Source organism: Natator depressus, chromosome 10 (genome assembly GCF_965152275.1).
Source record: "Natator depressus isolate rNatDep1 chromosome 10, rNatDep2.hap1, whole genome shotgun sequence".
In the NCBI taxonomy this organism is placed as follows: domain Eukaryota; kingdom Metazoa; phylum Chordata; order Testudines; family Cheloniidae; genus Natator; species Natator depressus.
This window is the reverse complement of record NC_134243.1, coordinates 6,741,007-6,754,676: the sequence shown is the minus strand read 5'-3', so window position 1 is coordinate 6,754,676 and position 13,670 is coordinate 6,741,007. Positions and strand designations below refer to the sequence as shown.

The 13,670-nt window shown below is 44.5% G+C and overlaps 1 protein-coding gene across 3 annotated transcripts in view; it reads left to right on the top strand.

Annotated features, from left to right (window-relative positions):
- The window catches only part of EPN2 (epsin 2), a 67,350-nt gene extending 60,664 nt beyond the window's left edge, over window positions 1-6,686 (top strand). For all 3 annotated transcript variants that reach the window (XM_074965060.1, XM_074965062.1, XM_074965061.1), the window contains exon 9: window positions 2,596-6,686. In XM_074965060.1, coding sequence (XP_074821161.1) covers window positions 2,596-2,933 — 338 coding nt within the window. In that variant the 3' untranslated portion in view covers window positions 2,934-6,686. The remainder of the gene's footprint in view (window positions 1-2,595) is intronic.
- Window positions 6,687-13,670: the final 6,984 nt, after the last annotated feature.

Here is a 13,670-nt window from a genome sequence, read left to right as displayed (position 1 = left end):
TCTGGGCCAGTCCTGGCTGATTATAGTCAGTGTTCTTTTAAAAACAAAAATAAAAAAAATTAGTGGGTTATGAAATCATTTTGAAATATAGTCCACAGTACTGGAGCATTGATTGTTGGTATAATCTGCATGCTGCTCATCACCCCCCACCTAACAAAAGAAAAACAAAACCAAACAAAAAACCCCACTGAAAGCCTGGACTCTTTCGCGCAGAATATGCCTGTGGCCCTCTCAATTCTGAACTGCATTAAAATATCAAAATATATTGCACAGACTATGTTAAAGCCCGCTAGGGAGCTCTGAGTGCACACCAGCAGGGTTTACACAGGCCAATTAATGCACAACACATTAGTGCATTTCCAAAATCACAAGCTGTTTGGTTCCAAATTGCCCAACACGCTTTTGAAAATGGGACTTAGAAACTTGGATTGCTTCAGCCCAGGTCTACACTATAGACTTACGTCGGTATAACTGCGTCTCTCAGGGATGTAAAAAATCCACACCTCTGAGCAAAGCATTTAGACTGACTTAACCCCTGGTGTAGACAGCGCTACGTCAATGGGAGGGCATCTCGCATCGACAGAGGTACCGCCTTCGTGGAGGTGGATTAACCATGCCAATGAGAGAAGCTCTCCTCTTGGCGTACAGTAGAACCTCAAAGATACGAACGCCACAGTTCCAGACTGACCAGTCAACCAGACACCATGTGAAACCGGCCGTAACCAATCAGGCAGCAGCGGAGACACACACACAAAAGCAAATATTGTACTTGCCTGTGTTGTATTTTAAAGGTAGGCACATCTGAGCTGCCTGTCCCCACCCCTACCCCGAACCGCACGCACGGGGCACCCACTTACAGCTAGGAGTTGAAGATGCTGAGATTTGCAGGCAAAACTGAGAGTCCCCGCTGCCAGCCCAAGGGAGCCAGAGCAGCACTGGGGTCTTCACTGCTTTCCTGTAAGTTTTGGGTACTGTTTTCACACCCCCTCCCCTGGCTGGGGGGAGGTTGGGAGGCTGTTTTTGCATGATCCCCCCCCCCCCCCCCCCGGGAGGGGGACATGCTGTTTTCACCTTCAGCCCATCCCCACCCCACTCGGGAGGAGGACAAACTTGCCCTGCAAGAAGTTGCCTGCAGGGAAGCTGCCTAGCTGCCCCTGGAACCTGGCCCGAAGTGTGACCTGCTGGAGCTGTGTTTTGTTCAGCGTTACAACCGTTTCTGAGTTATGGACAGCCTTCATTCCCGAGCTTCTGGTGTAGCGGCAGTATTTGAAGTGTAGAGCTGACGGTAAGCTCTTCTGAAGATTTCACCATTAGCCTCTCTCTACAAAATCTGTTTTTGTCTTCAGTCTTCCCCCCCAGCCCTGGCACTGTTCTTCAGGCAATTTTATTGACGACATGGGAAATAACTGTTTTCATTAATGCTGCCAGCAGTAACAGAGTGCAAACAAACTGTGTTAAGGGGAGACGAAGCCTGGTTGTGCTCACTCCGGTCCACATTTCAGTAGGATGTGGCGATGCCATAAATAGGTCGTCCCCTCATCTGATCAAAAAGAAACCCTTGGAAGCTAATCTGCTATCGTAGTTCTCCTGCAAAAAGGCCTGTACTGTAGTAGCATTTATGACTCTTTATGGTAAAGACTATGTGGTGTTGCCACGGTAAACAAATAGAAGAAAACGCTTACTTTAGTATCTTTATGTGCACTGAAACTTCTGTACGTGGTAACCTGCTGTGCGTTAAGATTATTTAAAATGCTGGTAATTTGTCTTCAATATTTTTAAAAAAATATTTGTTTATGAAATTCCTTAAAATATTGGGGAAAACAGAATCATGAACAATGGTTCTGAGCAGCTTAGCACTATTCAGCTGTCATATCTGTCAGTAGCAGTTGCTAGAAAAAGTTTACACAGGTTCACTGGGCCATCCAAATAAGTCTAAACATCTATGGCATAAAGAATGTATAGTCTTGGCAGTGGTTCAAAGACTTCAAATGCTGGGAAAGTTCTTTGCTTTTTCCAGCTTTTCTGTAATTCGGAAACTGCTTGTTTACATTATGAATTCCTGACAAATCTCAGAGCCAAATACCTGAACAGCTTCTAAACTGAGTGAAATGGCTGAAATCTTGGGAGGAGAGGGAGGGAGAACAAATGTACAGTAGCCTATGTACAAATGTACAGTGCAATAAACCAATAAAAATAACCTGTAATTATCTGTTGCAATATATCATCAGAATGTCATGTTCAGGCACACTCCTGATTGATGAATTCAGAATCTGTTTGTACAGCTCATCTTACAGAAGACTACCCATCGGTGTTGTGGTATTCTGCTGGCATTCTTAAAGATATAGTGGGGCAAATTATAATTATATGTCCACTGAAGTAAATGGAATTTGTGCCACTGAGAGAGACATGTGGCCCAGTATATGTCAATGGTATTGTAAAAGAGATTTGCATTAGAAGTGTTTGTTCTTTCGGGGTGGTTGTTTTTTTTTTCCGAGGGGAGGGGAAGGGCAGTATTATCTGTAAATATACATGGCATGCCTGCAAAACCTTGACCTTTCTGAAGCTGCATTCTTTTTTTCTCTCTCTTCAAACTAGGGACAGTTACAGCACCAACTCCAATCAACCCCTTCCAAGTGAATCAGCCCCAGCCCCTCACACTAAATCAGATGAGAGCAAGTCCCGTGATGGGCACGAGTCCTTCTTTTAATGCTGTGCCAGCAATGAGCATGGAGCCAATACCTCTGTCTTCCATGGCACCGGTGGCTGTGGGAATGGCGCCGTTACCAGCTATGGGCACCATGGCATCTATCACTCGAATGGGCCAGGGGATGAACATGAGCATTGCAGGATCAATGACCCAGCCTCTTCATAGTACGGGAATCCCTCCATCGGCATCCCAGCCCACAAATACAACTAACCCTTTCCTCCTATAAAAACCCAATCGAAGAAACTTTCTTTTCATAATGTTTCCAAGCTGAAGTCTTTGGGGAAAAACGAACAGGATCTGCTTGGACTGAATGGCGTGTAAGCGACTTGGAAGTAGATTTGCAGTTTACAGTTACGAACTTTGAAGAGTTGTCTATACTTACCAGTTAATCTAAATCTAGTCTTTGCTACAGACGGTACCTTACTTTGGCTTGTTGAGCATTACATGAAATGTTCAGACTTTTCACCAAAGTTAGATTATGCCCATTTTGTTACTTTAACCATTTCAATACACTTTCTAGGGAGAACCTGCCATTTTAAACTCCATTTGCTATTTTGTAGATGTCAGATAATGTGCTGGATCCTAAAATTACTATTACCTACATCTATCATTTCCCATGTTCATATGATAGACCTGAGACTCGGAGTGCTAGTGAATGTTTTTGCACATAACTATATACAGTTCTAGACTGTTGGTTCACCCATAGTCCTTATTCTTAGAAGAGGGCCCAGAAGTCTGGTTTTACGCATTAAACATTGCAACACAAAATCTCACCGCTTTCTTATCAACAGTTTGACTGAGAAAGCAAGCTTGTCTCGAAAGGAAAAAAAAAAAAAAAGCTGAAGAAAATTCTCAAGTTGTCAAGTATAACGTGTGCTGTTGTATGCAGTGTTGAATTGTACACTACTATCTAAGGACTATAAAGGAACTTCCCGTGAGTGGCATGCTGCACTCGTGCTAAATGAGTGTTCTGCTCTGTGCTTGTCCAGTAGTGACTTCGTTTGGAAGTGATTGTGTGTATTTTATTTTTATTTGACTTACAATGTGAGATGAAAGAAAAAAAAATACATCGGGACAACTTTGAATTCAGTTTCGTTGGGGCAAGCTTTAAAACTAATTCAGGCTTAACCTTGCTATATGCAGTTACTCTTGTATACTTTTGCACATATTTTGTTTTTAGTACAGTTTCATATTTGAGTCTGCAGAATAACCGAATAGTCTTTTTTTTCTAATTTTTATAATGTGGTTCTTATTTAACTGTCTAGGTTTGATAGACTTTTATCAGGTCAGGCTGAAAAATTAAGATATTGGCCAATGTCATTTTTATGGGTTAATGCCCTCCTTTTATTTATGGTTTTAGCTCTTTGTTTCTGTAAAAAAAAATGTAAAAGGGAAGATTAACACTAAAATATTTTATTTTTGAATTAAGACTTTATAATGACATTTAAAACAAATTCTCATGACTAATTACTTTTTAGAGGAAATGAATTTGAACATATTACTTAAGACTACGTTTAGAAAACACTAATGCTGCCTTTCCTTTAATTCACTCCCCATTTTCTCACGATTACCAAAATGGACAAACTTCTAGCCTCTTTAAGAAAATCATGAGGCTGTTTTCCCTGTTGTAATCGTGACTTCTTGACATTTTAAAAATTCTAAGTCTATGAAAGTGACTCATGAATCTGACCAGCTGATGTTTTTAACTAACGGTGCACTCCATGCCAATGGCTGGTTCCATTGACAACTGTTAACTTTGAACGATAGAGTTTTAACTCGCATGTCTTGGATTCATCAGCACTAAACGGTGCGCAGGTTTCAGTCAGTGTTACTGGCATAAACCTGGCCTTCTCTAAGATGGCAACATTTTAAAAGCTCTCTTTTCACATGGTATGCAAACATACACCGGGCACATTTAGGGGAATGTCCTAGAGCTTGTAACTTCAATTGGGGCATCTCTGCCTATGAACTGATGTACTTTTTGGTGGCCTTTCCCTGGATTACAAAAAAGCTGAAACAAATTAATGGCAGAACTCCACTTTTTGGTGTAATTATACTATGTGGATTGTAATAGCCCATATTAGTGTGCCATATAAAGGAAGGACTGACTGGTGTGAAAGGAACTGGATTTGTATACTTTTGCCAGAGTAAAACTGGCTCAAAAACCATCGTAACCAGCGTACAGTCACACATTTTAGATGTGTAGGTTGGAGTAGATCTCAGTGTATGGAAAGCTGAATGCATGGGTATTTCTATGCAGATTGTTCTATCCTCTTGTTGCTATTGGGTTTACAAGTAGGTTTCAGAATATTAACCTGCTCATATTTTATGTAGGAGGAAAAATGACTGTCCACTCCCAGAAAGTCTTCAAAAACAAATCGTCCGTGTTGTCTTTCAAAATAAGGAAAAAGACTTTTTGGACGTTATTAATCAGCATAGGCCGGGAAGGGCATAATTCTTGCTAGCAGTAGGAACTCTTATGGGTTGTGATATAAGCAAATGGAAAAAAAAAAAATTTCCAATTGGTCTAGGCAAGATTTACTCCATGTTGTTTTCAGTTTAATTTTCTCAGCTATGGAGTTAGTTCATTTGATATTTTCCCAGGCTTTCGGTCAGTCAGTTGCTTGTATGTGCCAAGTGTAGATGAGGGCAGCATCCATTCAGTCAACAGGTTCTGACTGCAACCTCTGAAAGACTTTAGATAGCTTCGTTTGGAGGCAGGATGGACCTGGTCATATTTGTAATTCTTTTAAAATCATCTGCAGCTCAGAGTAATGAGCTACCCTCCTGGAGTGATAAAAATCTACTATGGACCTGGTAGGGAACTTACATGCCCTGGTTGAATAAAGCTGCCGAGTGGCAAATTGTAGCTTTTACCAGCCCGCTTTTGTAGGAGCGATACGACTTTTGACATACATTGCACAATACACCGTGGCCAGGCACACCATCTGAGCAGTGATAAGCACGTCTCATGGTGCTGCAGAGCCCTCAGCCAAGGAAGTTAACGACCTTAAGATCCCCAGCCTGAAGTGTGTGTTGGGATACGAAATCAAATAAAAATGAGACCACGCAGGTGGTTTGGTAAATCTTTTTGTTTCTTCGATAGTAGGCATACCTGCGTCTGCAAAGATCTCATGCATACCGGTGGCTATAAACAGCGATGAAAGGTTGTTTTTGCCCTAGCCAATCAAAGCATCGGTTGTGTCCAGAATGTTAAATCCATTTCATGGTCACATTCTGAATAGTGGTTAAACTGATTTTCTTTCTTTCTTTCTTTTTTTGATGGAGCACATCATGTGTACCTGATCTCATTCACACTCTCATTTCTCCAGACACCCCTTCCTCCTCCTCCCCCCCCCCCCCCCGATAATACGGTGCTTTTGATTTAAACTGTTAGTATCCCAGAATAGCCTTACTGGTCAAATTGACCAAAGATAAATAGTGTTAATTATTTTGTAAAAGCATCTTGGTATAATTTTAAGCCCAAAAATAAGCTCAGTTATTTATTCAGTTTTATACTATGTAAAAACTAAAATGTCTTGAGGGGACCGGGAAGGGAGACCATAGTGGGTTGTGCTGTTTACAGTCTCTTTGAAGTCCCATAGCTAAGACCGCTTTTGTTATCAATCTTCCCTTTACTGTTGCCGTTTCTAATGTGTACTGTATGTATTAATATTGCACAAATTGTGGAGAAATATACAGTTTATTTTTCACAGCAGAATCTCACAAAACTCGCTTCCTTTACAAGTGTTACAATTGAAATATTTACCAAACTGGTTTCATAATACTGGGAGCAGGCTGCTTTTTTGAATTTGTGCTGACTATTGACATTATTTACTGTATAAATATAATTTATCGTTTGTACTATTGCACCATAATGTTCCGTATCTTTGTGTCATTTTTTTCCCTAGCAATGTCACACAAATGTGATATTTAACAATGCCATGAGAACAGTGGAAAGACAAGGGGTTGTAGGCGACGGGTCAGAATTAAAATTGTATTGCTTATATCCTAGAGTTGCGTTCCTTTTCTGCTCAAGTGTAGCATTCGCATCCTATTTAAAAGGGATACGTTTTTAAAAGGATGTCATTTTAGGATGTGGTCCAGTATTCCTGGAAGGCAATGGGTTGGATCCGACCTTGAAAAGCCTAAGGTAAAAATCCAGATCCCAAGCTATATCTAACAACGGTTTAGAGCAGTGGTTCTCAAACTTTTGTGCTGGTGACCCCTTTCACATAGCAAGCCTCTGAGTGTGACCCCCCCACAATAAATTAAAAACACTTTTTTAATATATATATAACCCCATTATAAATGCTGGAGGCAAAGCGGGGTTTGGGGCGGAGGCTGACCGCTCGGGACCCCTCATGTAATAACCTCGCCAACCCCCTGAGGGGTCCCGACCCCTAGTTTGAGAACCCCTGGTTTAGAGTAATAGTTCTCAGAGTTGTGCGTCTGGTTTCCCCTGCAGGTTCTGGTCCCTTTCATGGTCAGAAGCAGCAAGCCCTGGGAAAAATGAGTATTTTTTTAAAGAAACCATCCTCATTTCGTTCAAATTCAGCGGATAGTCCTTGGTAATCCAGTAAAACAGAAATGTTGGTAGCCTGGCCCCGGCCACGTGGCTAAAAGCTATTCTAAATAGCACCAGCTTTTAAAGAACACTTTCACTTACATCAGAGGAGGCCTGAATAGTTCTGCATGTACCAAGCGTGAAATGTTAAAAGTCTGGTGAAGCCTTAGAATCCTAGAATATCAGGGTTGGAAGGGACCTCAGGAGGTCAGCTAGTCCAACCCCCTGTTTTCACAGAATTGGGGCCAGGGATCTTTCAGGGGCACAAGCCAACCACTCTGCGACATGAAGTAGGAAAAAACTGGCAGGCTATTCCAGAATTGTCCGCTATGGGACAGCATGCACCTTTCTCCGTGGCCAGTACCATATCCTTGTGGCTGAGGATGGGTGTGGGACTTAGATGGAGTACTGGTCTGATTAACCTGGCACCTGTAAGTTAGAAAGGCAACCTGCTGGATTTGTCAGAGACTTTACTGATAGAAAATTCATAGTGGATAATAGCCTAGAAAATTTTCCAAGTCCCCCTGTGCTTGCTCTGTACACACGATGTGCAATTAAAAGGAGTATTATCAAGCAGGCCAGAGGGTCGGGTAATACGGATGTACGTTGAAGCAAAGATAGATGCAAGATCAAGAGGGATATAGAGGAGGGAGGGAAAGGTCGGCATGAGTCTATGCAGCATCTTGAAGGTGAACTTTGTACTGGACTCTGCAATGTGCAATAATCAGTGGAGATTCAAGGGTGGGTGTGATGCGCACTCTCACATCAGCAGCTGTCGAAAGCTCTGCAATTCCTTGTGAACCGTGCTTCCCATAAAGAAAAGGAGGACTTGTGGCACCTTAGAGACTATCGAGTTTATTTGAGCGTAAGCTTTCGTGAGCTACAACTCACTTCATCGGTTGCAACCGATGCGCTTCCCATGTTCGCGGTCCTTTGTATTTATCCTGTCTTTAGTGTTGGCATTGCCTACTGATGACCTTAATTGAAGTGGCCTAGCAGACCTGTTAACCCCGAGCCTGCCTGCATTTGGCTGGTGATTTCAGTTTCTGATGCTGGATGTTCGAAATGGAGATGTACTTCATTGCCAGGCCGTTTTGAGAGCTCTTTGGCAGGAAACACTCCACGATTTCTGTAGTTGCTTCTTGCTGCCGATCAGTCTGATTAGCAGCAATCCGCTAATGGTAAAATTGCTGTTGTGTCAGGAATGCTCTTGTTAGGAAGGGGTGGGGGTGGGGAAGACATGTAGCTTTCTATGTAACATCTCATCTCACATTTGTGGAGCGTAGGCCATTAAACCCGCTGTCTCCTGTGCCTGTAGATGGGAATATTCCACGAATCCATCACTACAGTGACACTCCAATTCCCCTGGGGCAACTCTGCTCACCTCTTTGATTCATTTGACTTCAGTCTCTGCATGTGAAATGAACCGATAAACAAGCCATCTGCTACCAGAGATGACAGCCCAGATCTCTTTCCCTTCTGGTGCTGCTTTTTCTCACAGGTTGCTTACCTTCTGCTCCTATGGACAGCGACTCTTTTGTGTGTTCATCATAATTCCTCTGGCCATTTCCCCCCTTCTTGTGAATGTTGCTTGCTGTTTTGCTATGGTGCCCATCCCAGCCCTTGAGACTCCTGTCATGCACTCGACTGTGGGAATACATTTTAGATGCACATCAGCTAGGAATTGGGTCTATTTAAATTGTTTGTTAAATCTTTCCTACTGCAGGCGAGATGTCCCAGTTATTTAGCAAGGGCTTGAACTGGAAATTTGATGATGGCTTGTAGCATTTTAAAAAAAAAGTACCTGACCATCACAGTCCTTTGTAAGCCAAAGGGGCCACTGAGGGCAGCATCATTGAGGACTGGAGGTCCTGGCAATGGACTGGAGGTCAGTTTTGTTCTGTTCCCAGCTGAGACCGTTCCGCTCTTGGACCATGGGCGAGGCACTTGCCCCCTGTTTCCATTTCTCCTTCTGCAAAAGGGAGAAGTGTGATCATGTGGATTGTTGCAGCACCTCAGAGGCCCAAGCCTGAGTCGACTGGCACCGGCCAGCCCTGGGTTTTTCTTTGCTGTGTGGGCGCACCCCGAGTTATTTTAAAATTGGACTTGTTGCGTTCGGTATCCTATCCTTATGTCCGTATGCATTGAGCTGACCGAAAATGCCTTAGGACTGTGTGAGCTAATGATTTGGCAAGACTTTGAGAGCTGATTGCAGTCTACATTGAGAACATTGAACTGAGCTCACATGCATCACTGAGCCTTCTAAAGGAGGCTGCCAGCCTCCTTCCAGGTATACTTCACTGTCACATCTTTGAATTCGGACACGATTGAGCTAATACATACAGGAAGTTTATTTTAGAGCTAAGGATTGTAAATAGTTAACCGCCAGTGTTGTACAGGGTTGTAACAATCCCAGCTCATAAGGCATGACTGTCAATTGATTGTAAACTGTAATTGCTGGGGACGTGGTATTTCAATGAATTTAAATACCCTGTCCCCATTCCCTTTGGTGCTTTAAAAATCCCTGGCAATTACCCATTACACTGGTTAATAGGCAGCAGTCTGGGGATCAATAGGGGATTGGCAATCAACCAGTGTAATCCAGCTGAGTTTTCTGCAAAGGTCAAAATGGTAAATTGTAAGTGGCTGGGAGAATTGGAAATAATGTGTGTGCAGAGCAATCAGGATCCGATAACCAGAATGTAGAAGCTGTGCAAATCTCCAATTCCCTGGATGTTTTTTAAAACAACTATAATCACAAAGATGCAACAATATAAATGTAACATTTTGGTCTCAAATTACCTGAGTGGGAATGTGGGAGCAGTTCTGAGATAAGGCTATAGGAATGGGGTGTTTGTTATACCAATAAATTAAAAACCAGCAGGATCTTATTAAAGGGAAAAAGGCAAAATACCACATTTATTGTGAATACAGAAAGAATCATAGTAAGCAGTTAGTTATAGCTATAACATTCCATTCAATCTCATATTTCTTCACACATTCATTCATATACACACACACACACACACACACACACACACAGGTTCTGCAAGGTTGTTATCATAGTTACCAGCCTTAGAGTTGCTCATGCCAAGCCACTGGCCAGGTGGCCTGGACATGAGGAGGGAGCAGGGCCTTGTCAGATGCTCATCTGATGCTCCTGGAAGTTGGTTTGCAGAATCAGACCCCAAAGTTCTCACTTTTTAGAGTCTATTTTTATAGGAATTTCTTCCTATGCCAGTCTATGGGAATTGCTTCATCATGCTGTTGCTGAATCAATCAGCAGATAGCACATTCCTGACGGCTCCAAGAAGTTATCTTGTTCTTTGGTTCTCCCATTCTTGAGGCTGTTGGGTGGATTCCAGTCTGCCCTCCGGGGGTCCTCTGGTTATTTCCACTTGACGCCTTCTTCAGCCGATGGACACTGGATTCTTAGGCTGGCACCTCCCTGATCATTCAGTTGTTATCCACACCAAGCATCCGTCCACATACATCCTCTATCTCTATTTTAATCACAATTGTTAATACAACAAGAGGGCGGGGAGTCTCTGGGTGCTGTTTCTGTTGTTAGAGTATTGCTTTGAGTCTCTGTGAATTGCTTTGAGAACAGATTCTGTCTTAGAATGTACTAACACAATTAGCAGCTTGCAAGTTTCACACATAGAGGGAGAGAAACAGTACCAAAACCCAAGAGACCTCTTAATTAGTAATACCCTGGAATTTAAACTATGGGGAATCAAACTCATTTGTGATTTTAATACAGAACTTCTTTAATATGATCCAACATGTTCTCTGCCCCATCCACCCCCCGCCCCGGCTCTCTGTCCCCTGACCGCCCTGGGACCCCTGCCCCATCCAACCACCCCTTCTCCCTGACTGCCCCCGGACGCCCTGCCCCAAGTGCCCCCCACCATCCCATCCAACCCCCCCGTCTCCTTTGTGACTGCCCGCCCCCTGGACCCCTGCCCCATCCAACCCCCTCCTCGCAACAGTCCCCAGAATCCCCGCCCCTGACTGCCTCCCGCCACCCCATCCAACCCCTCCTCTCCTTCCTGAATGCCCCCCCCCCCGGGACTCCTGCTCCCATTCAACCCCCCTGTTCCCCACCCTCTGACCACCCCGACCCACACCCCCAGCCCCTGACCACTCCCCGAACTTCCCATCCCTCTATCCAACCCCTCACTCCCTGCCCCCTTACCGTGCTGCCTGGAGCACGGGTGGCTGGCGGTGTGGCTGCCCCAGGACAGGCAGCCACGCTGCTCAGCACAGAGCACCGGGTCAGGCCGGGCTCTGCTCCTGCACTGCCCCAGGAGCTCGCTGCCCCATGCTCAGAGCCCGGCGACGAAGGCACAGTGAGCTGAGGCTGCGGGGGGGGCTAGCCTCCTGGGCCAGGAGCTCAGGGGCCGAGCAGGACAGTCCTGCGGGCCAGATGTGGCCTGCGGGCTGTAGTTTGCCCACCTCTGATCTAGCTTCTACAGAGGTGGGCCCAGGAAGGCTAGAAGAACCAAACTGCTAGAGATATGCAATGATGTAATCGACATGATTTTCTCCCACTGGTACAATTTCAATAGAACAGTGTGTTATGGACCATCTTCCATGGCACGTTACCTTCTCTTAAAAATTATAACTGTTCTGTAATATTTTATCCAAATAAATCCTTAAATATCATTTGATGAAAAAACAGTTTGTGATTTCTTGTGCCTCTCACAGTTTCAAGGGAATGTCTGAGGAGTAACTTCAGAGCTTCTAAGTGATTCAGGAAAAAAGGTTTTCCTGGCTGACGTGCCTCAGTTACTGGGTGTGTGTACTGAAACTGCGATGGTACAAACTCGATCATGCTTCCTTTCAAGTGCCCGCCTCCCAGGTGCTTAATAGTCTGTCCCAACTTGTATTTAGCTCAGACACGCGGCTTCCTTCCCCAGACCTCTGTGTACCTCAAAAGCTTGTGTTTTCCACCAACAGAAGTTGGTCCAATAAAAGTGAATACCTCACCCACCGTCTCTCATAAGTGAATGAGCCAGGTTCACTTCACCTGCAAACCAAATGTATTACTGAAATCTTGGATAACCGTGTAATGCTTTGCACTTCTTTTTAGCACACCTGCGTGGAGTATTCTAAAATACTTTAGAATGGTAGCGTCCCCCTCGAGACGAGAATACCGCAGCAATTTACCAGTGCACCGCACTTGGGGGCAGAAAGTGGGGTATAGTACTGTATACAGATGAAACTGCAGGGGAAAACCAGGTAGTCAGGAAATAATTACCTGATGGTTTTTGAGCATTATGCATTTTGAAAGCACTATGCAAACCTTCAATAATTTCTCAGTGCTTGAGGTAAGTGATTTCCCATTTTCAGATGGAAAGATCAGCAGAGAACTTGATTTATTCAAGGCCCCAACAAGTCAGCACGAGAGCCTGGATTAGCATTCTGGGCTCCCAGCCCAGCTCGGCCTGAAATCTGACCAGTGTTAGCACCTCTGCTCTGACAGGTAAACCTGTGGGCACATTAACTTGTGTTCACGTGAGGGCCTTGGTTTTAAATCTCACCTAAATCCAGTACGTCTAGCAGGACAGTGCCTTCTGGTGCCGTCTCTGGACATTGGCTCTGCACTGACTCAAAAGGAAAGAGACACCTAAAGAGGATTGGGATCCATGGATTAGAACCACAAATTTTCGTTCCTCCGTGGATAATGTTGAGACACGGTATAAAGCACCTAATGCTACCGCAATATTACAAGGTGTCAACACTACAAAAGCAGCCAAGCCAGTTGGAGCACACCTAAAATTTTACAGTGTAAATGGGACCTCAGCGGCGCTCCACAACTAGGCAATACCTTGTGCCTGGTTATGGTTCCTGCTTGCAGCATGGCTGGGTCCTGTCCAGATTCGAGATATTAACTGTGGCTGAACAGGTCAGGGGACAGCCATGTTTTAACCGGGCAGCCTGGCTGTTGTGTTTGCAGCACAGGAGGGGGCCCTTCCTTCGCTTCAGTCCGGAATCTAGAACTTATTTTACAGATGGAGAAACTGAGGCAGAGGGAAGCCTGAATAGCTTGGGCTACACAGGAGATCTGTGGCAGAGCTAGGAACAGAACCCAGACCTGCTTCTGGAGAGGAAACGTGGCCTGGTGGTTAGAGCGCTGGCCTAGGTGTTGGGACCCCAGGGCTCAGCCCCCTGCTCTGCCACAGATTTCCCATGTGACCTTGGGCAAGCTGCTTAGGCACCGTGCCTCCAAAGTGCTCAGCCCCCTAACTCCCACTGGAGTCCATCCTTTGAGGGTCTGGGACGAAGGGCAAGTCTACGCTAGAGGATCGTTGACCTCAGTTACGTTGACGTACGGCCACCGCAGTAATTGCAAGGCTTGTGCATCTCCACGCCGCACTCCTTGTGTCGGCG